The sequence below is a fragment of the Chelonia mydas genome, chromosome 1, assembly GCF_015237465.2.
Source record: "Chelonia mydas isolate rCheMyd1 chromosome 1, rCheMyd1.pri.v2, whole genome shotgun sequence".
In the NCBI taxonomy this organism is placed as follows: Eukaryota; Metazoa; Chordata; order Testudines; family Cheloniidae; genus Chelonia; species Chelonia mydas.
Window position 1 is genome coordinate 112,577,186 of NC_057849.1, and position 22,172 is coordinate 112,599,357.

General features: G+C 47.0%; 1 protein-coding gene across 3 annotated transcripts in view; it reads left to right on the plus strand.

Moving 5' to 3' along the window:
• The first annotated feature begins 18,811 nt into the window (after positions 1-18,811).
• UXS1 (UDP-glucuronate decarboxylase 1) overlaps positions 18,812-22,172 on the plus strand; it is a 95,349-nt gene continuing 91,988 nt past the window's right edge. Inside the window, exon 1 of one of the 3 annotated variants that reach the window (XM_037897686.2) lies at positions 18,812-19,127. In XM_037897686.2, the coding sequence (XP_037753614.1) occupies positions 19,031-19,127 (97 nt within the window). In that variant the 5' untranslated portion in view covers positions 18,812-19,030. The remainder of the gene's footprint in view (positions 19,128-22,172) is intronic. The other 2 variants (XM_037897682.2, XM_037897693.2) reach the window with 2 other exon arrangements.

Here is a 22,172-nt window from a genome sequence, read left to right on the forward strand (position 1 = left end):
CTCCCCATTGCCATGCTGGAGCCTCTGCATTTATTTAGTGATAAATAAAACTTACAGACTTTTAAAATATTGTGTGCAGAATTTTTAATTTTTTGGTGCAAAATGCCCTCTGGGTATAAATAAATTATCCATGGGTCAAGTGGCTGGACTGAGAAAGACAGCATAGAAAACTGGTTTTACTTACACTTTTATAATGTTATCCGTTCATCCCTCATTGGCTGGGACTGAGAGGTGAAGTGTTAAAAAATACAATCATACCAAAGCCGCTTGAAGTAACTTCTGTACTGCCTGTAGAAAAGTGTTATAAATTAGGACCCAGCTCCCCAAAATAAATAGAATCCGCATGTCCAGTTTCACTATTGTTGAAAGTGGGTGCAACTCCATTGAACTCTGTATATCATTAACATGAATGCGATTGGCTCTCTTTCTCCATCTGTACAAATATTCTCTTCCTTTTATAAATGCTGTGTAGCACTGGATGTGGATTTCAATAAGGCTCTAAATCCTACCTTGGATCTTTGTCCTTTATTTCCTGACATTGTTTTCAGGCCTTTTGTTCTGTTTTGGGGTTTGTCTGTTTGCTTATGTTTGTAGTGAGAAACATTAATAATTACAGCATTTCCTTTATGGTATTCAGTGACTCTTTCCTTGTTTCACAACTTTTTATTCACCCTTTTTTCTGTCACTTTCCATTTTTCTTTTGGATTTCATTCTTCTGGCATCCTAGTAATTTCTCCTGGGATGCTGACATTCTCTGATCTGCTTTCTTGGACCACGCTTTTGTTGCAATCACCAGCCTAAATATACATTTTAATTGTACTTTTAGCAAGCATTAGTGACTGAGGTCCAAACTCAGGTCCTTCCCTATTCAGCAGAACACTTTAGCATGTTTCTAGAGTAAAGCATGTTTTAAGTTCCATTTAGAGATGGGCAGGAAACCGTTTTCTATACCAACTTAACAAAAATAAAGGGGTTTCCCTTTTGGCTTTAACAGTGAGTTCATTGCAACTTGTAAAGTCATTTAACAGGCATTCACCAGGTGAATTTACTGTTTACTTTGCACTGTAAACTAACTTTAAAAATGCAGCCATGGAAATTTACTTGGCAAAACCTGATCATCAACCAGACAATTTTTCAAAAAATTCCTAGCCACTCCCTACTTTAAAATTGAAATTTGATGCTGCATAACTGCCTCCTGCCCCCTTTGGCTATAATTGCAAAAGAGAATAAGGTTACACAGAAGGACCCCAATCCTGCAGTCTGGCCCATGTGCGTATATTTACTCATATGAGTAGTTCTGTTGGAAACTTTAAAACCAAAGGGATTACTCACAAGAGTAAAGTTATGTAATGTCCACAAGTCTTTGCCGGATCAGAGCCCAGAAGAGCAGTAAAACTATTAACTCTTTAAAAGAGATCTGCAAAGGAAAAAAGAATGGGGTTTGTGCCTTTATTTGCTTGTTTTGCATTAGAAGTTCAAGTCTTGTTAACCCTGTTTTTACTGGAAGACTCTACAGCTGAACGGAAAACAACTAGGATTATGACATCACCGATACCAAGGAGGTGAAGCCTGAACTGATGGGAGGGAAAGACTGCATAAAACTCTCAGGGCCAGATCGTACCCTCATGTGGTAATATGGGGCAGGAAACTCTGTGAGGTTGCCCTTGAAGAGCCTCCTCTACATTCCTCCATCCATGGGGGCAGGGTCTGCACCCCTGTGTGGAAGAAAGTAAAGATCTGCCCCAGTGGCTATCCTGAGATCTTCAGGAGGCAGTACGGGGTTTACCACGGCGCCAGTGGTGCCATGACGCCAGGCCCAGAGTCCGAAGGGGCCCCAGCCAGCTGCTGGGAAAGCTGCTCCGCCCCTATTCTGCCCCCGCCCCGCCTCTTCCCACCCTTGCTCCGCCCTAACCCCTCCCCCATTCCACCCCTTCCCCTGAGCAACGTCCCAGGGGACTGCAGCAGGGGAATAGTCCCGCTGTTGTGGGGAACTTTCCTGGCTTCTGCACTACCCCGGTGAAGTGAGCTAGCGAAAGGATCTGAATCCTCGCTCCCACTTCCTTTACCCAGTGGCCTCCCCTTCCACTCTCCGGCCTGGCAGAGTCCTCGTAACCCCAACAACGCTGGGCCCAGGATTCCTGGGGGGCTCGACCCCCAACCCTGCTGTGGTCACTTAGGACAGGGGCTAGGGTGTCCCCACTCCGGGGTACTCTCTCTGCACTGGGCACTTCTCTGACCCACTGACCATTACATACAATTTGAAGCAAATGCAAGTTATTTAATCAACAATTAATTTTAAAAAGAATAAGGAAAAATGGGAAAGGTGAAAGGAAACACATCACCCCGCCCTGTGGCAGGGAACATCACAAACAGCGTCTCTGGAATGTCCGGGCAGTTCACAGTCTGTTCCTTGTAAGTCCCAGGCCTCCTTCTCAGGCCCTGGCTGTGCTGCCGGGATGCTGTGGGTTGGACACTTGCTCTGGTGGTGGCCACACGCTCTCAGGCTCTAAGTGATAGGACCCTTCTGCCCAGTGTCGCCCCCGCCCTGTTGGGGTTACGATCCAAGCCTGGCCTGCAGAGCCTCTTGGCTGAGGTGTCTCCCTGTGCTGGGCCCGCTGCCCAGGGTCCCCCTCGCTCTCACCAGCTGCTCACCGCACCTAGCTCCGGACTGCTCCAGCCCCAGCTCCACCACTCGGTCTCTGCTGCTCTGCCTCCAGCTCCCTGGGCTGCTTCTTTGGCCCCTCTGCCTCTGGTTGTTACAGCTCTGCTCCCAGGACAGGTCTGCTCTGCAGGCTGCTTCTGTGACTCTGCTCCCTGCACTGACCTGCTTCGTGGGCTGCTTTTCTGGCCCCTCTGGCTCTGGTTGCTGCAGCTCTCCTCCCAGGGCAAGTCTGCTCTCTCTGGGCTGTGCCTCTGGCTTTGGGGCTGCAGCTCTGCTCCCAGGACAGGGTCTGCTCTCTCTGGATCTGACGCAGCTCTACTCCCCAGCTCAGCTCGGGCCCCTGCTTTCTCCTTAGCTCGGCCCCACTCTGTCTGACCCAGGCAAATCCAGCTCACATGGAGGATGGGACCTCCCTGGCCTCCTGACTCCCTGAATAGCCTGCCCGCCCTGTCATTCAGGCTGACCTGGAGCATTGGCCTCTCCCCATTGTTCCTAGGGACTATCAGTCTCAGGGTCCTGATTTCCCATAGACCCTTCTCCTTTTAGTACTGGGAGCTAGCCAACCAAAACACCCCCACTGAATGTTAGTAAGGGGGCAAGAGTCTCCTTACACCTGCACTCACCGGGCGCCGGGAAGTGGAGCGACCTGGCTCCAGCCCGCTCCGCGCCGCCGGTGAGTGCTGGGGCGTGGTTCCCCGCTGCCCCCCAAGTCCCAAGGCTGGGAGCCAGGGGAGCAGAGTGGAGTGGCCTGGGGCCAGGTCACTCAACTTCCCGCCACCTTGTGAGTGCAGGGTCAGGCCTGCCCTGCAATCACTGGGTAGGAAGTGGAGCAACACAGCCCGCTCCGCCGGCTCATGCTGGGGGCAGTTTCCCTACTGCGCCCCAAGCCTGGGGAGAACATGGAGCAGTGGGGAAGGGGCATGGGATGGTGAAGAGAAGGGGATGGGGAAAGCGGGGGCCCAGCATGCAGCATCCCCTTGGCAGCAGCTGGGGCTCCCCTATTAAGCAGGCCCATCAAACCCTCACCCTGACAAGCTCCATCTCCCCTGCATCTGTACTACCCCAATGAGCCCCCCCAGACACCCTCCCCACTGAGCACCAAACACCTGCACCTGGACCCCCATCCAAATGAACCCCGCCTCCCCTGCACCCAGATCCCCTGCCCCACGCTGAGTGCCAACCGCTTTTCACTTGGTCCCCCCTGCAGACTCCTGTTGCCCCTGCACCTGGAACCTCCCTGTGCATCCAGATCCCCCACTGAGCTGCCTGCACCCAGACTGCCCCACACAGAACCCTCTTACTGCCGTCTGGATCCCCCCACACTAAGTCCCTGTGCACTTGGATCCTGGCGCCAGGCTGAGCCTCCCTGCCCACATCTGGTGTGCCTGCCCCCAGGGTGTTTCTGTGGCAATCATGGCCCTTGTGCTGTGCCAGGGTCAGGTTCAGCCTCACTGCCAAGCCCCTGTCCCAGGGGGGCAGGGAAGGCTGCAGGGTGATCTCCCACCTCCATGTAGCCAGTGGCCTGTGCTCCCCTCTGCCATGGTGGAGCTTCCACATTTATTTATTATAAAAAGAAAATTGCAGAATTTTAAAATATTGTGCACAGAATTTGATGCAGAATTCCCTCAGGAATATAGGGTGCTGTACAGCTGTGATGGTGGGACTGTGAAGGGGGTGCTGGACAGTAGGGGATCTGTGGGTGGGGGAGCTGGGCAGGGGGTATGGTGTGCAGGGTGCTTTGCAGTTGTGGTGGGAGGTCAGCGGGAGGGGTCTCTGGGCAGGGGGTGCTTGGCATAGCGCAGAGGTTGGCAAACTACAGCCTACGGGACCCTCCTGTCCAGCCCCTGAGCTCCTGGCCCAGGAGGCTAGTCCCCGGCCCCTCCCCTGTAGTTCCCCCTCCCCTGCAGCCTCAGCACGCCGTGCTGCCAGCGCAATGCTCTGGGCAGCCAGGTAGTGCAGTTGCAGAGCCATGGCCTAACCCAGCGCTCTGGGCGGCGCAGCTGTGCGCTGCCAGCCACTGGTGCTCCAGGCAGAGTGGTAAGGGGTAAGGGACAGGGAGCGAGGGGGGGGGTGGATAGAGGCCAGGGGAGTTCGGGGGGTGGTGGTCAAGGGGCTGGGGTGTGGATAGGGGGTGGGGTGGTCAGAGGGTGGGGAAAAGGGGGGTTGGATGGGGTAGGGGTCCCAGGGGGCAATCAGGAAGGAAGGGGGGGTTGGATGGAGCAGCAGGGGGCAGTCGGGGTGGGGGAGTACGGGGGTTGTCAGGGCACAGGGAGCAGGTGGTGGTGGTGGTGGATGGGGTAGGAGTCCAGGAGGGGCCATCAGGGGACGGGGGGGTTGGATGGGGCAGGAGTCCCGGGGGAGCCATCAGGGCAAGAAGCAGGGGGGGTCGGATAGGAGGCGGGGGCTGGGCCACGCCTGGCTGTTTGGGGAGACACAGCCTCCCCTAACCAGCCCTCCATACAATTTTGAAAACCCGATGTGGCCCTCAAGCCAAAAAGTTTGCCCGCCCCTGGCATAGCGGGTCCAGGGGCATTGGGCATGGAGATCTGTGGGGGAAGTCTCTAGGTGAGGGGATGCTGGACATAAGGACAGGGCACTGGGCAGGTGGGCAGTGTGGAAGGGCTGCACGGGCCAGTGTGCGTCTAGCAGTTGTGGGTTTGTTAACAGTGCCCTTGTGCTGGGCTGAGTGGGGCCACTCCCACTGCGCTGCGCCTCACTGCCCCCAACCGGCCCCTCGCTCTGCGGACCGCCCCGCATCACATGCCCTATTTCCCCAATGGGGGCCCACAAAAAGTGAACTCGGACCTCTCAGGAGGGCATGATGCTATCTGTGCAGAGAACTGCTACCTCCACAGCAGCTCTGGCCTCCTGCAGATTTAGCCCCATTCCTTGGCAAGTACAGGTGCGCTGGAGCCATGCTACCAGGGATTCCTCTGTTTGCAGCTACCCCAGCGCCTTCTTCACAAAGGCCCAGAGGGGTAGGCCATGGAAAGATAATCATGCTTCTCTCTGTATTACATTTCCAGGTTCCAGCATAGGGCTCCTATCAAAAGGATGCTTCAGCCATTCCCCCTTCTGTTTCTGACACATGTGACCTTGTTCCACGCCCAGAATATGCAGCCTCTTGTTAAAGGCCTCTTGTGCTGGGGATATATAAGGGGAAAGGGTGAGTTGTGCTTACTTTATGGCTGCTCTATGCTAGCATGGCATCATAGGATGAAGATTAATTCCCCTCCAGCATGAGTGAGGATGGCAGAATCCAACCCTAATTAAAGCAGTCCAAACTCACTGACCATAGAAACCTCCTGAATGCTTCAGGGAAGAACTGTGTCAATCGAAAGTCCTTTTAAGACTCAGAAAAGATAAGAAATGTACAACAGTAGTGAATGGTCACTTATTTGTTTGTCTGCAGAAATAAGCTAGTTACCTTGCTGGATCAGGTGAGGACTTTTTTTGGATCGCAGCTGGAAGGTTTCTGTAATCAGTGGTTCAGGATGGCATGTTTAAATTCTTTGTCACTTCATTCAAACCTGAATATGGAAGACTCTTGTACTAGTCCCTGCACATTTTCAGAGTGGAAATGGTATTTCTAAATCTCAGGCAACTCTGAAAATGTATGGGACTGTCTTCTGTCACCTTAGGGAAAAAATGCATTATGGAAATTGGTGCTTTGTTCATATAAGACTACCAGGCGTCTGAAATTGCACTGAGTATTATTTGACAGTACAGCATGTAAGTATCAAAACACCCCTGGGAGCCTTGAACAATCTTCCTGTTGAGGTTGGTGGGGATAGATTTCTGTTTTCACCCAAAATAAAGGATTTTAACATCTATAGAAGGAAGTAAACTTAACCTAATACCACAAACATTGTGATGCCTAGGGGATCCATTGTCTACAGCCAAGCTCTAAGATACAACCGCATTTGCTCCAATCCCTCAGACAGAGACAAACACCTACAAGATCTCTATCAAGCATTCTTAAAACCACAATACCCACCTGCTGAAGTGAAAAAACAGATTGACAGAGCCAGAAGAGTACCCAGAAGTCACTTACTACAGGACAGGCCCAACAAAGAAAATAAGAACACCACTAGCCATCACCTTCAGCCCCCAACTAAAACCTCTCCAGCGCATCATCAAAGATTTACAACCTATCCTGAAAAATGATCCCTCACTCTCACAGATCTTGGGAGACAGACCAGTTCTCACTTACAGACAGCCCCCCAACCTGAAGCAAATATTCTCCAGCAACCACACACCACACAACAAAAACACTAACCCAGGAACCTATCCATGCAACAAAGCCTGATGCCAACTGTGTCCACATATTTATTCAAGTGACACCATCATAGGACCTAATCACATTAGCCACACCATCAGGGGCTCATTCACCTGCACATCTACCAATGTGATATATGTCATCATGTGCCAGCAATGCCCCTCTGCTATGTACATTGGCCAAACTGGACAGTCTGTATGCAAAAGAATAAATGGACACAAATCTGACATAGGAATCATAACACTCAAGAACCGGTAGGAGAACACTTCAACCTCTCTGGCCACTCAGTAAAAGACTTAAGGGTGGCAATTTTGCAACAGAAAAGCTTCAAAAACAGACTCCAACGAGAAACTGCTGAGCTTGAATTAATATGCAAACTAGATACCATTAACTTGGGTTTGAATAGAGACTGGGAGTGGCAGGGTCATTACACATATTGAATCTATTTCCCTATGTTAAGTATCTTCACACCTTCTTATCAACTGTCTAAATGGGCCATTTTGATTATCACTACAAAAGTTTTTTTTCTCCTACTGATAATAGCTCATCTTAATTAATTAGCCTCTTACAGTTTACATGGCAACTTCCATCTTCTCTGTATGTATATATATATCTTCTTACTATATGTTCCATTCTATGCATCCGATGAAGTGGGCTGCAGCCCATGAAAGTTTATGCTCTAATAAATTTGTTAGTCTCTAAGGTGCCACAAGTACTCCAGTTCTTTTTGCGGATACAGACTAACACGGCGGCTACCCTGAAACCTGATAGAAACCAGGTACATAAGAATGTTCCTACTGGGTCAGACCAAAGGTCCATCTAGCCCAGTATCCTGTCTTCCAACAGTGGCAAGTGTCAGGTGCCCCAGAGGGAATTAACTGGTAATCCTCAAGTGATCCATCCCCTGTCACTCATTCCCAGCTTCTGGCAAACAGAGGCTAGGGACACCATCCCTGCCCATCTGGCTAATGGCCATTGATGGACCTATCCTCCATGAATGTATCTAGTTCTTTTTTGAACTCTGTTATGGTCTTGGCCTTCACAACATCCTCTGGCAAGGAGTTCCACAGGTTGACTGTGCGTTGTGTGAAGAAATACTTTCCTTTATTTGTTTTAAACCTGCTGCCTATTAATTTCATTTTGTGACCCCTAGTTCTTGTGTTATGAGAAGTGGCAAAACAACACTTCCTTATCTACCTTTTCTACACCATTCATGATTTTATAGACCTCAATCATATCTCCCGTTAGCTGTCTCTTTTCCAAGCTGAAAAGTTCCAGTCTTATTAATCTTTCCCCATATGGAAGCCTTTCCGTACCCCTAATTATTTTTGTTGCCCTTTTCTGAACCTTTTCCAATTCCAATATATCTTTTTTGAGATGGGGCGACCACATCCACATACAGTATTCAAGATGTGGGCATACCATGGATTTATATAGAGGCAACATGATATTTTCTGTCCTATTATCTATCCCTTTCTTAATTATTCCCAGCATTCTGTTAGCTTTTTTGACTGCCACTGCACACTGAGTGGATGTTTTCAGAGAACTATCCACAGTGACTCCAAGATCTCTTTCTTGAGTGGTAACAGCTAATTTAGACACCATCATTTTATATGTATAGTTGGGATTATGCTTTCCAGTGTGAATTACTTTGCATTTATCAACATTGAATTTCGTCTGCCATTTTATTGCCCAGTCACCCAGTTTTGAGAGATCCTTTTGTAGCTCTTCACAGTCTGCCTGGGTCTTAACTATCTTTAGTAATTTTGTATCATCTGCAAATTTTGCCACCTCACTGTTTACCCCTTTTTCCAGATCATTTATGAATATGTTGAATAGGACATATTCCTATTCATAGGTAGGTGGGATAGGGACTTCTGGAATGTATTTTAGTTATTTTTTTATACCTTATTTATTCTTTTTTTAAAAAAACTAATTCCAACCTGTTTATCTGTGCTCCTGCCTGGTCTATGCAAATACATGTTCTTATTACTCTTCCCACATCCTACCTTCACTGTTGATTCTGATTGATTGATTGATTGTTTACATTCACTTGCGGATTCTTGTCTTAATTAGATGGTAAGATTTCAGGGCAAGGATGGGTTTTTATTCTGTATTTGTACAGCACCTAGTACATTTGTGGTCCTATCCTGATTGGGGCTATTCCATGCTATCACAATCCAAATAATAAATACAAATTCTTTAACGTATTTAACAGTACTTTTTTTCTTTTTAGAGTCTAATATTGAAGGATTGAATCAGTTCCCAGAATTGAGTGTTCCGTTTTCGTTTGTCTTCAGAAAATGATAATAACTAGACCAAGAATTTTCCCTTATGAGATACATCACTCACATTTTTGTCACTTCCCCCCTACTGATACAAGTAGAACTGCTCTAAAAAAATCTCAAACTTCAAAAAAAAATGTTGAAGAAAAAGGCCATTTTTAACAAAAAAGGTTCCATTTTTTGACCACCTCTAGTTGCGGGTAATGCCTTATGCCCTGTACCTAAGTATCTAATGGTTTTTTAAAACAAACCCCATGCAATTGGACCCCGAGGGCCTCTGTACTGGCCCAGAGCTCTGCCTGTTCAGAATTAATTGCGGAGATGAAAGGAAAATTGTAATGCCTTTTTTCCTAATTACGTTATTATTAGCACAAGTGTTGGTACTTTGTGTATCACTTCCTTGTCTCATGCACTAGCATAGTGGTTCTTTCTGATGTGGTTCTCGGAGCCCATTGCCCACTGTTTCCTAGCTCACACGGGAGAGTGTAGCAGTGCAGTCTCTCATATTCCCAGAATCCTTACGCAGAGTCAAGAGAGGGAAGGGAGAGGCCAATGGGGGCAGACAGGTGCCTTCCCATGAGGCAGGGAGAGGCCTCATGAATCCAGGCAGGGAGGCAGATAGTCATCTTCCATGATTCTGGAGAGACAGCTGGCTAATTACACTGCGGTAATCTGACTGTCATCAGTGAAAATTAAAACGGTTACAGAAATGCTGTTAATTGTAAGATGCCTTGAGGTCTTCAAGTAGTTAAGCCTAAAAATTGCCACTTACTATGATTTTACAGGCAGTTGCCTAGTGAAAAATAAAAGTAATTTATTAAGGAGCTTTGAGATCTACAGATGAAAAGCACTATATGAGAGCTAGATAATATTTTATTATTACTTGACTATTTCTCTGAAAATCTTTCAGTGAGACCTTCCCATTCTTCCCCCTTCATTTTTGCAAATCAAATCCTGCCATTGGTGCTCCCCTTGATTTCATTGTCAGTTTTGCCCGAGTAAGGAATGCAGGACCAAGTCCTGGAAAGAGGAAAAGGTTGAGTCTATTATACTGATTTATCCCGTAGGAACAAGTACTTTCTCCTCACGTGAATTTTCCCAGTTTAATCCCTGATGGTCATATTTATCCCTGGTATAAAACTCTATAGCTCTTTGTGTTTGCACCAAAGGTAAATTTGGCCCAAGGTTTTGTTTTATATCATTGTATCTCTACTTCCTTTTCCCTACATAGGAAACAATAAGTACATCAACAACACAAAACAAGGGAAACAAAAACTAAGAGAGAAGGATGGTCTTATCATTAAAACACAGGACTGGGAGTTAGGAAACTTTAATTTTCCAGCACGACCACCAGCTTCCGGTATGTCACTTTTTAGGGTACGTCCACACAGCAAAAAAAATCCCATGGCAGCAAGTCTCAGAGCGCAGATCAACTAACTTAAGCACACAGCAGCACCAAAAATAACAGCGTAGACGTTCAGCTCAGAAACTAAACAATGGCGGAGAGTCTCGCCCAAGCCCAAATGTCTACATTGCTATTTTTAGTTGCCCCCTTGAGATTTGCTTCTGTGGTTTTGTTTTGCTTTGTTTTTGTTTATTTGCTGTGTAGATGTACCCCTAATCTCTCTGGAGCAGATTCTGATATGCTCATTCATGCTAAATAGTTAACTTTACACACATTGCATTACTCACATGTAGAGCTGAGTGGAATGTTTTGGCCAAAAAAAATTTTCACCAAAAAATGCAGATTCAGGTTGCCTGAAACATTTTGCAAATGTGGGTCCATTGTGGCAAATTGTTGCAGTCAAAACAAAACAAAAGAACTGGAGACACAAATTATTGAAGCAGGGAGACCCCACTCCCAGCTCAGGGTTGTAACCACTGGGCTGTACATTCATGCTTACTTTCTCGCTCTGGCCCAATAACTTTTCAAGTATTTTACATGAAGTGGAACAGTTTCAGCAGGAGAGATTGAGAGAGCCTCCCTCCCCCGGAGACTAGCCAATAGTCTGGCAGTTAGGCCCTTCCCCTAGGAAGGGGAGATCTGGGTTCAAGTTCCTGTTTCAGAACTGGGATTCAAATCTGGGTCTCTCATATCCCTGGTAATACCCTAAGCGCTAGGGTATGGGGGGCACCCTTTCTCCGCCTTGATTTTGTGAATCTAGCCCTTCATTTCTTTTGCTTTTATTTAAAAATGGTTAAAAATGCCCCAAAACATAAGAAACTTTTCATTTGACCCACATTACATTTTTCAAATTTCAATTTCTGTTTGATCTGAACTTTTTTTTTAACTGCCAGTGAACCAAAAAAATCAGTTATTCACACAGCTGTACTGACAGAGCATATGAGTAAGTGTTTGCAGAACTGGGGCCTTAGAATCCTCATTAGTAAAATGGCAATAATCACTCTCTGCCTCAGAGTTATAATAATTAAATAATTAAACCTAAGTCATCATTATTAATGAAAGACTGTGTATTCGTCTAGGCTGTTCCTGGGGGAGTTGAGTGAGTTGTGCATGTGGGGACAGTTATGCTCCCAGAGATTGTAGTGAAGGTCATATTGCTGGTTAGGAAGGTTCAGTTGTGTCGGAAGAATGTTTTAAAAATATTCTCCTCCTCATTCCAGAGCACCTTTACAGACACAGAGAGCAGTGCAACTATTCATTCCTGTCCACGGCTTGTTCCTCTATTAAACCCACCCTGGTCACGTCCCATTGTCTAGTCCGTGGTCAGTGTCTAGGATCGATAACCTTGACTGTGTCTGGATTATTTTCTTTGGCATCCTAACATCTGTTTGCTTTCTACCGTGTGCCCACCATCGTTATCTTTTCAACTGCAGCCAATCCTGGACCCTGACTTTAGATCCCATCCTTCTTCTAACTTTTTAACATTTGTCTTAAAATCATTCTGGTTTGATAAATTTGATAAATAAATTTTCACTTGGTATCAAACACAATATTTTTATCAATCCATAATTTCATCAGCTTCTGTGCAGCACTTGTAGCTAAAGCGCATCTCCTTGTAACATCATCCTAAATGGAACCTTTGGCACTAATCAAGCTTCCTAGGTACAGATAAGATTTTAGTTGTTTTACGACTTCACTATTGCTTCAGTCCAACACTATCTATTTTCCAAGATACAACCACTTCATCATCTTGGCATTTATTGTAAGTCCAAGCCTACTACACTAATTTTCCAAGGTAGTGAAGAGTATCACTAATTCAAACATGTCTGCCAGTTGTATGAAGTCATCTGCGTAAGTTAAAGAGCTTAACTTTTGGTCACCCAATGTCATGCCCTCCGACTTGTCTACCATTCTTAATGTCCAATTTAAAAACATGATGGAAAGCAATGGTGATTCTATGCCCCTTTATCTTACACCAAACTTTGACTTGAATCAGTTGCTTAATTTTTCCACCAGTTCTTACAGCACTACAGAAGTCTCTGTACATGACTTTTATAATTGCAGTTATCCTATCTGGAACACCATATGACTTTATTATTTCTATAATGCTTCTGTCCAAATTGAATCAAATGCCTTTGTGAAGTGGATGAAAACAGCAAACATCTTCATTCTCACCTTTTTCCCCCATCAGCTGTGGGAGCATGAATATCTGATCAATACAACTTTGGCCTGGTCCAAAGCCACACTGTTCCTTTGCCTACTACTTCCTTTACAACTGTCCTTAATCTGTTGACAATAACTTTCATCAAGATTTTTCCTGGTATTGATCATAATCTTATACTTCTATAAGTATTTGGATCAGCAGGATCTCCTTTCTTCAGTACTGATACAACTGTTTCTTTTAGCCAGTCATCCAGTACCTCTTGTGCCCACACCTTCTTATATATTTTTCCTGATGCCTTGATAGTCCCACAGGCTTTAGCAGCTCAGCTGTTATATTGCCTGTTCTGGCAACTTTCCCATTTTTAACTGCTTTACTGCTCCTTCTATGTCTCCTTCTTATGGTGGTCCAGTCTGCCTTGCAAGCTGCCCCATTCATCTAGTAGGTATAGAATGCTTGCATATGGATGAACTGTAGCTTTCAGTACTTTGTCAAAAAGCTCTTTCCATACTTCCAGCACTGCTCTGGCATTTGTTATTTGTTCACTGGTAGCCTTTCTTACTGCTTGCATCATTGGCCTGATTGTGTTTCCATACAACTTAACCTTATTTCATATAGTTTCCATATATTCTTTTCTTGACACCTCCTCTAGTTGTTGAGCCTCTTCTTTCCGGAACTTTTGCTTTTCCAGTCTTTCTTTGTGATTTGTTCACCGCTTTGGGCAATGCTTTTATTTCTTCTGCTTTCCCAGCAGTCTTGGTTTGCTTGCACTTTTCCTGTAATGTTCTGCTTCCTCTGCCAGGGGCGCCAGAACTTTCCCAAAAGTGGCCCCCGCCCAAAGCCCCGCCACTGCCCTTGTCCCCCACCCAGGGCAGGTGGAGGGACCAAGGCTCCACACAGCTGCTCGCACATTTCTTACCATGGCTGAGCTGTGGCTCCAAAGCTCCACCCCGCCCCCGGCCACTCCCCCCCGACTCCTCCCAGCCAGAGGTGGGTTGGGGAGAGCTGCGTGGGCAGCTGTGGTGAGCCAGAACAGAGTTGCGGACCCCTCCACCTCCACCTGCCCTGGACGCGGGACATGGGCTGCTCTCAGCCCCTGTCACCGTGGGCAGAGGATCTGCATGCACAGCTCCCACAACTGCCTGGGCTCCCCTCCCCGGCTGGGCTCTACACGGGCCTGGCTGCGGGGTGGGGCCTCAGGGGGGAAGAGGAGAGGAAGGGCGCCCCTAGGGTTGCTTCCAACTGATGAGTCCCCAATTTATAACAAAAAATCTTGTTATTAATCCCTAAATGCATGACCTTGCACTTTTCACTATTAAATTTCATCCTATTACTATTACTCCAGTTTACAAGGTCATCTAGATCTGCCTGTATGATATCCCAGTCCTTCTTTGTATTGGCAATACCTCCCAACTTTGTGTCATCCACAAACTTTATTAGCACACTCCCACTTTTTGTGCCAAGGTCAGTAATAAAAAGATTAAATAGGATTGGTCCCAAAACCGATCCCTGAGGAACTCCACTAGTAACCTCCCTCCAGCCTGACAGTTCACCTTTCAGTAGGACCCGTTGTAGTCTCCCCTTTAACAGTTCCGTATACACCTTTCAATTTTCATATTGATCCCCATCTTTTCCAATTTAACTAATAATTCCCCATGTGGAACCGTATCAAATGCCTTACTGAAATCGAGGTAAATTAGATCGACTGCATTTCCTTTGTCTAAAAAAATCAGTTACCTTCTCAAAGAAGATCAGGTTGGTTTGGCACGATCTACCTTTTGTAAAACCATGTTGTATTTGTCCCATTTACCATTGACTTCAATGTCCTTAACTACCTTCTCTTCGAAAATTTTTTCCAAGACCTTGCATACTACAGATGTCAAACTAAAAGGCCTATAATTACCCGGATCACTTTTTTTCCCTTTCTTAAAAATAGGAACTATGTTAGCAATTCTCCAATCATACGGTACAACCCCTGAGTTTACAGATTCATTAAAAATTCTTGCTAATGGGCTTGCAATTTCATGTGCCAATTCCTTTAATATTCTTGGATGAAGATTATCTGGGCCCCCCGATTTAGCCCCATTAAGCTGTTCGAGTTTGGCTTCTACCTCGGATGTGGTAATATCTACCTCCATATCCTCATTCCCATTTGTTATCTTGCCATAATCCCTAAGATCCTCATTAGCCTCATTAAAGACTGAGGCAAAGTATTTGTTTAGATATTGAGCCACGCCTAGATTATCCTTAACCTCCACTCCATCCTCAGTGTTTAGCGATCCCACTTCTTCTCTCTTTGTTTTCTTCTTATTTATATGGCTATAGAACCTTTTACTATTGGTTTTAATTCCCTTTGCAAGGTCAACTCTACATGGCTTTTGGCCTTTCTCACTTTATCCCTACATGTTCTGACCTCAATAAGGTAGCTTTCCTTGCTGATCCCTCCCACCTTCCACTCCTTGTAGGCTTTTATCACCTTTCTAAGATGCTTGCTCATCCAGCTTGGTCTACAACTCCTGCCTATGAATTTTTCCCCTTACTTGGGATGCAGGCTTCTGGTAGTTTCTGCAACTTTGACTTGAAGTAATTCCAGGCCTCCTCCGCCTTCAGATCCACAAGTTCTTCAGTCCAATCCACTTCCCTAACTAATTTCCTTAATTTTTTTAAATTAGCCCTTTTGAAATAAGAAACTCTAGTCACAGATCTATTTTTGTTTATCCTTCCATTTAGTTTGAACTGAATTATCTCATGATCGCTCGAACCAAGGTTGTCCCTTACAACCATTTCTTCTATGAGGTCTTCACTACTCACCAAAACCAAATCTAAAATGGAATCCCCCCTTGTTGGTTCAGCAACTACTTGGTGAAGGAATACATCAGCTATTGCATCCAGGAAAATCTGAGCCCTATTATTATTACTAGCACTTGGCCTCCAGTCTATATCTGGGAAGTTAAAGTCTCCCATGATCACACAATTCCCATTAATATTTACTTCATTAAAAACTTTAAAGAGGTCTCTCTATCCATATCCAAATCAGATCCCGGTGGTCTATAGCACACCCCAAACACTATCCCAGGGGAGGCTCTAGTAGCTTTCTTCCCCAATGTGATTTTTGCCCAGACACTCTGTCTTATCCATTCCATTACTTTTTATTTCTTTACAGTCTACCTCATCGATATACAATGCTACCCCACCACCTTTGCCTTTATTTCTGTCTTTCCTAAACAGCACATACCCTTCAATACCTGTACTCCAGTCATGACTATTATTCCACCATGTTTCTGTTATCCCTATAATATCTGGTTTCACTTCCTGCACCAGTAACTCTAGTTCCTCCATTTTGTTACCTAGGCTCCTCGCATTGGTGTACAAACATCTTAATTTTTGCTGTTTGGCTTCATTCACATTCTTTACCCAATTAGGCACAGACTTTCTGCTGCCAGTATCACCTATTAGACTGGTATCTACAGTACCCTTCCTCCTTACGTCCATTCTCCTACCGACGACTGTATCCTTTCTTACTTCATTTTCTTCCCTCTCAATGTTAAAATCCAGCGTGGAGATTACCTGGACATCTCCCAACCATCTCCCCCAAATTCCTAGTTTAAAGCTCTCTTAATCAATTGTGCCAGCCTCCATCCTAGAAGTCTATTTCCCTCCCTACTCAGGTCAAGTCCATTCCGAGAGAACAGTCCTCTGTCCATGAATGCCTCCCAGTGGTCATATATCCCAAAGCCCTCCTTATAGCACCACTGCCTGAGCCATCTGTTGATCATCATAATCTTGTCACACCTTTGTTGCCCTTCTCTAGGAACAGGCTGAATCCCACTGAAGATCACCTGAGCCTCGATTTCCTTAAGCGTCTTCCCCAGCCTGGCATAGTCTCCCTTGATTCATTCCAGCGAGAATCTATCGGTATCATTTGTTCCCACATGAAGGATAATCAGTGGATTCTTTCCCGCTCTCGTTAGGATCCTTTTCAGCCTCAGGTCCACATCCAGTATCTTAGCACCCGGCAGACAGCATACCCTTCTGTTCTGTGGATCAACTCTGGTTACAGGCCTGTCCATTCTTCTCAGTGAGGAGTCCCCAATCATGTAGAGCTGCCTTTTCCTGGTGATGGTGCGATTCTCCGGTCTATCCCCTGTTCCCTATGGCTGCAAGTCCTCTCAATTCCTATTCTCCCTTGCAATCCTCTGCAACCCATCCCGTATCCTCCCGGGGCTCATATTTGGTGTTATCTCCATTAATTCTTCCCCTCTTCCTACAGAACTAGCTACTCTTCTCTTCTTCCTTGCCCTCCCACCTTCAGTGACCACCTTCTTCATTTTCCAACTCTGCAAACCTGTTCCTGAGCTATATTTCTCCTTCACTAGCCCGTCTTTTCCTCTGCCTGGTTCTCTTAGACACATGCTTCCACTGTCCACTTTCCTCACCCAGCAGTCTCACCTCAGAGTTCTTTGGTCCTGCTTCCATCTGCAAGTCTGAGCTTTTCCCTTCAGCCTCCTCATGTCTTTGCTCCATCATCTGTTCAAACCCCCTTCTAAACTCAACCAGAGTTTCTACCTGCATCTCCAATCCTCGGATCTTTTCTTCCATCAGCTCGATCAGGTGACACTTCATGCAGACGAAACTCTTTTCAGGTATCCCCTCCAGGATCATGTACATGCTGCAGCTTCCACATCCAGTCATCTTCATTGTGTCTTCCACCGCTTCGGTCACCATACTGCTGCTTCTGTATCTGTCATAGCCTTCCCACCTAAATTCTATTAGTCTAGGAAACACAAACACAAACCAAACCCCAAACGACCACCACAACACTGCCAGACCACCACACACTTCCTTCACTACCCTATCTGTTCCTCTGCCTGGTTCTCCCAGTCTTCTACTAAATTTGGACCATAAAACTTAGAGGTGTCTGGTCATTAATTAGCCGGATCCAACAGAATACGCATGCTAAAGTAGGAGTAGAGGGGCTTTTTGACCCATGACGTGTTGGAGGGTGTGGGGGGGCAGGTTATTTTGATGAACTAGTTAGGAGTAACACTTGTTCTCTCTTTTTTAATGGTTAATTTTCAGGGTTTGTGGTCAAAATGATTCTAAAATCCAGCAGGCTCTAATAGTATTCAGAGGCCAGGTCTACACTGCAAACTTTTGCTGACTAGTTGCACTAGTGCTGGTTTTTGGGGTACTTTTGCGCCAGGATCTGGGTTGGTTCTGATGCAGTAGGAACAGCTAGGTATGTTCTTAGACAGTGAAATTTGAGGTTAAAAGAAGTCAACAAGTTCAGCGTTTAAAGGGTTAGTTATGTTGGTTAATGGTGTTGATGAGGTGTAGTCTCTGATTGAAGTAGGTGAGACAATAGGGTGGAAAGTTATGCCATCAAAATTGCACTTTTGACAGTAATGCTTATTTTTCACTGAGGTGTTGCTGGAGTAAACTATACAGGAAAAAACAGTTTTGCTGATATAAACAGCATAGCTATGCCAGCAAAGTGCAACTAGCATAAACCAGGCCAGATACTGGATCTGTTGGATCAGATACATGCTGTTAGCCCAGCATGTTTTGGAGTCTGGATATTTAAGGTGTATTACAAATGGCAAACGAGATGTCTTAGGTAGGCAGAAGCATTCCGCCACTTTCTGGGGACCAAAATCAGGAGGATGGAGGAGGTTGCAAGGCTGTAGTCGCAGAATGCGCCTTTGTTTTGTTTTGCTGGAGTAGGACAGCAGGTAAAAGCGCTTCTCCATTTCAGGCGGTTGGGATGCAGCAGGTGCCAGCCCCAAGTGTAGTGGCAGGGCTGCTGCGGCCGCACGCTGCAGGGTCTGGATTATCTGGGTGTATTTATTTTGTTCTCTCCCAGTAAAACCACTGGGGCTGGGACAAGACAGGCTGGCTCCAGGGGGCAGCCCCAGGTCCTCATGGCACCGTAGGGCGTGGATGCACCAGGGGCTGGGGCTGATGGGCGGGCTGGGGGGGAGGGGCGCTGGAATTTGAGACCTCGGGGCCCACGCGGGCAGCGCCGACTCAGCGGTCACGCGGCGCCCGCCTCGCGCAGGCGCCCTGAGGCACGAGCAGCGCCGCCTCCTCCTCCTCCTCCTCCTCTCCCCCCGCCGAACCACCTCTCACGCCGGGAGCGACGCCGGGCTGCGCATGCGCCCAGGCCGGGGCAGGAACTGGCTGTCGGCGGCGGCGGCGGCTGCGGCGGGCGGAGTTCGCGCCGCGCGCCCCGCCGGGGATGGTGAGCACGGCCCCGCTGCTGCGCCTGCTGACCGCCATCGACCGCCGGAGGATGAAGCTGCTCATGGCGCTCGCCCTCGCCGCCTACGTGGCCTGTGAGTGGGGCGCGCGCCGCTGCCCCTGCCGTTGGGCCCCGGCCGGGAGGCTCCGCCGCGCCTCGCCCCCCCAGCAGCGGCGGGCTGCGGTGCATGCCGCTGTGCCCGGCGCTGCAGCCCGGCTGGTCGCGCCCAGCCGCTTGACTCTCCCTGGGAGGAGTTTTGGGGGGGGCGGGTAGGGCCCCCTCACCCCCCGGCCCATGTGCTGCCTTGGCGTGGCAGGGGGAGGGGGTGCCGAGCCCCGGAGGCAGGGCGCAGGCCGGCGTGCCCGTGGCAGGAGAGCGCCAGGCGCGTTTGCCAGGCTGCGCCGCGTTTGAAAAATTCAGTGTCCCTGGCTGAGCCTCTCCCCCCACCGCCTCCGGTGTGTTGTTTTCTGAAGCTGCCCTGCCCTGCCGTGGTGGGGGGGGAACCGCTCCCTACAAACAGCTGATGGTGCGGGACAGCAAACGTGCGGCTCCGCCGCTTAGCAGCCGTACTTGTAACGGACACAGAGCAGTGTTTCAAAGCCAACAAGAGCTGGCCTGGGCATTGGGGGGGGGCACCTCATCAGGGCTGACAAGCCGGGGGGACAGTTGTACCAGAGTCCTGAGCTCCGGGCCACCTTCCCCCTCCTCTTCCCCCCCCCCCCCAAAAAAATCTAATTCCTGCCTAAATAAGGAAGAGGGAGGGAATGGGGCCCCAGCGAACATGATGTACCCACACGCAGCATTTCTTCTGATGGGCCTGACCATCTAATTATAGTGTTCAGACTGCCTTGTCCATGGCTCCTGGGTTCTTACTGATCTTTATAACGTAACTGTTGAGGGTTTATCTTGTATGTTTTCTTCTCTGTTGTTTTTGTGTTGAGCTGCTTGTATTACTCAGTGACGTACAAAATACAGTGTAAGACCGAATGAGTTCATGGTCTAGAACTGGTGTGGGGCAGGGGTTCCTCAACCTTTTTCTCTCTGAGGCCTCCCCAACATGCTGTACAAACTCCATGGCCCACCTGTGCTACCACAACTGTTTTTCTGGGCCCTTGTTAGGGGGTAGCAAGCAGGGCAGTTGCCCAGAGCTCTGCGCCACAGGGGGCCTTGCAAAGCTAAATTGCTCAGGCTTTGGCTTCAGCCCCAAGTGGCAGGGCTCGGAGCCCCGGGGCTTCAGCCCCATGTGGTGGAGCTTCAGCTTTCAGCCCTGAGCCCTAGCAAGTCTAATGCTGGCCCTGTTGGGCAGATCCCATGATACCTGCTCGTGGCCCCCCAGGGAGCCCTGGACTCTGGTTGAGAATCTCTGATGTGGGGTATAGCTAAGGAGAAGTTCTCCAGGAGGACAGGGTCCATGTCTCTTCTCGTGTCTGTATAGCACCTAATATCTCTTGAGTGCAAATAGTGATCTTATATTGTGTTTTGTGCAGTACTGAGCATGTTGGATTCTAAGATCCTGGATAGAAGCATAAAAATAGATGGGAGAATATTAAGATAATTATTGAAAAGAACACAGGTGGCTCACTGGACCTGAATTAAGCTGCAAGGCCCCAGAATTACATGACCCCTCCCAAGTCTTCTCCTGGCTGCCCAGTTCAGTCTATTAGTTTTTGATGCGCAATCTGTGTGTATTTAAATTCAATTTATTTTATGCTAGCCCACATTTTTTATTTTCAGTGTGCTGCAGATCTTTCTATTGACAACAAGTAGCTGCACCACAGAAGTTGGCTGGAATGATGCTGGAGACTTCAGCATTTGGGTTGGGGACAATGGGAGCTTTTTATACCCACCAGAGAGACATGTAACCTAGTTTAGTTTTGGGTATGCAGGAGGTAGTTTTAGGATTTTTTTTTTTGTATTTGTGATGGGATTTATGCATTTCTTCTTTCCTTCTCAGGCAGAGGTGAATATTTATCTTGGGAGAAAAGATGTTTGACTTCCATGTTCCCCACCCCATCAACTGCTGGAACAGCTAGCTGCCCCATTGCATCTCAGTAGCTGCAGCTACACCAGTGATGCACACTGTTTCAACTAAAATGGGACCATTTAAAATAATTCAGTTGCCAACAATAATGATCATTAGACTCCATAGGACAGTTCACATCTCACAAAGTTATTTCAGATTGCCTGCAGACTCGGGCAGGCATTGGTACATTGCTTTATATCCATTAACAGTTTGAAGGTTTTCTTCATAGTCATAAGAACTAGAGACTTTATTAAAATGAAAATGTAATGTCTAGAGCACCATTAAATAGGCAGTGTAAAAATAAACTGCCACCCGATTCTGGTTTATGTACCCACATAATTATATTGTCTAGAGGGGCTCCTGGCTCTGGGTAAAATATTGGCTGGGTTGGGTTTTTTAGCCAGCAGTTCATGTCTACCTTCTAGTGCATGGAATAAAGGGAGAAGGGGAAACAGTGTGAGGACATTTGCTGCATGGCCCTATAGGATCAGAGATTGTGTCTGCTCATTCTTTGAGAATCACAAGAATAAGGGAGAAGAGAGAGACTAGTTTTGCATGTGATTAAGAGTAGCCTGAAATGAAGTAGATAGGTAGCTGTGTAATCCTGCAGGTAGTTGTAAGAGGAGGCTTTTTGCAAATCTGTCATATCTGATTATTATACTCCTAAATCTTTTGACAGGTTTCAGAGTAACAGCCGTGTTAGTCTGTATTCGCAAAAAAAGAAAAGGAGTACTTGTGGCACCTTAGAGACTAACCAATTTATTTGAGCATAAGCTTTCATGAGCTACAGCTCACTTCATCGGATGCATCCTGTGGAAAGTGTAGAAGATCTTTTTATACACACAAAGCATGAAAAAATACCTCCCCCCACCCCACTCTCCTGCTGGTAATAGCTTATCTAAGGTGATCACTCTCCTTACAATGTGTATGATAATCAAGTTGGGCCATTGCCAGCACAAATGCAGGTTTCCCTCCCCCCCACCCCCAAACACACGTTGTTAGTTATGATTCTTGCCTCTTCAGTATAGTATGACAAGGTGCTGTACTGCACTGATCTTATAGTTTCTTGAGAAACTAAATGTTTTTTGTCTTTACTGTAGAAGGTGTCTATCCCTT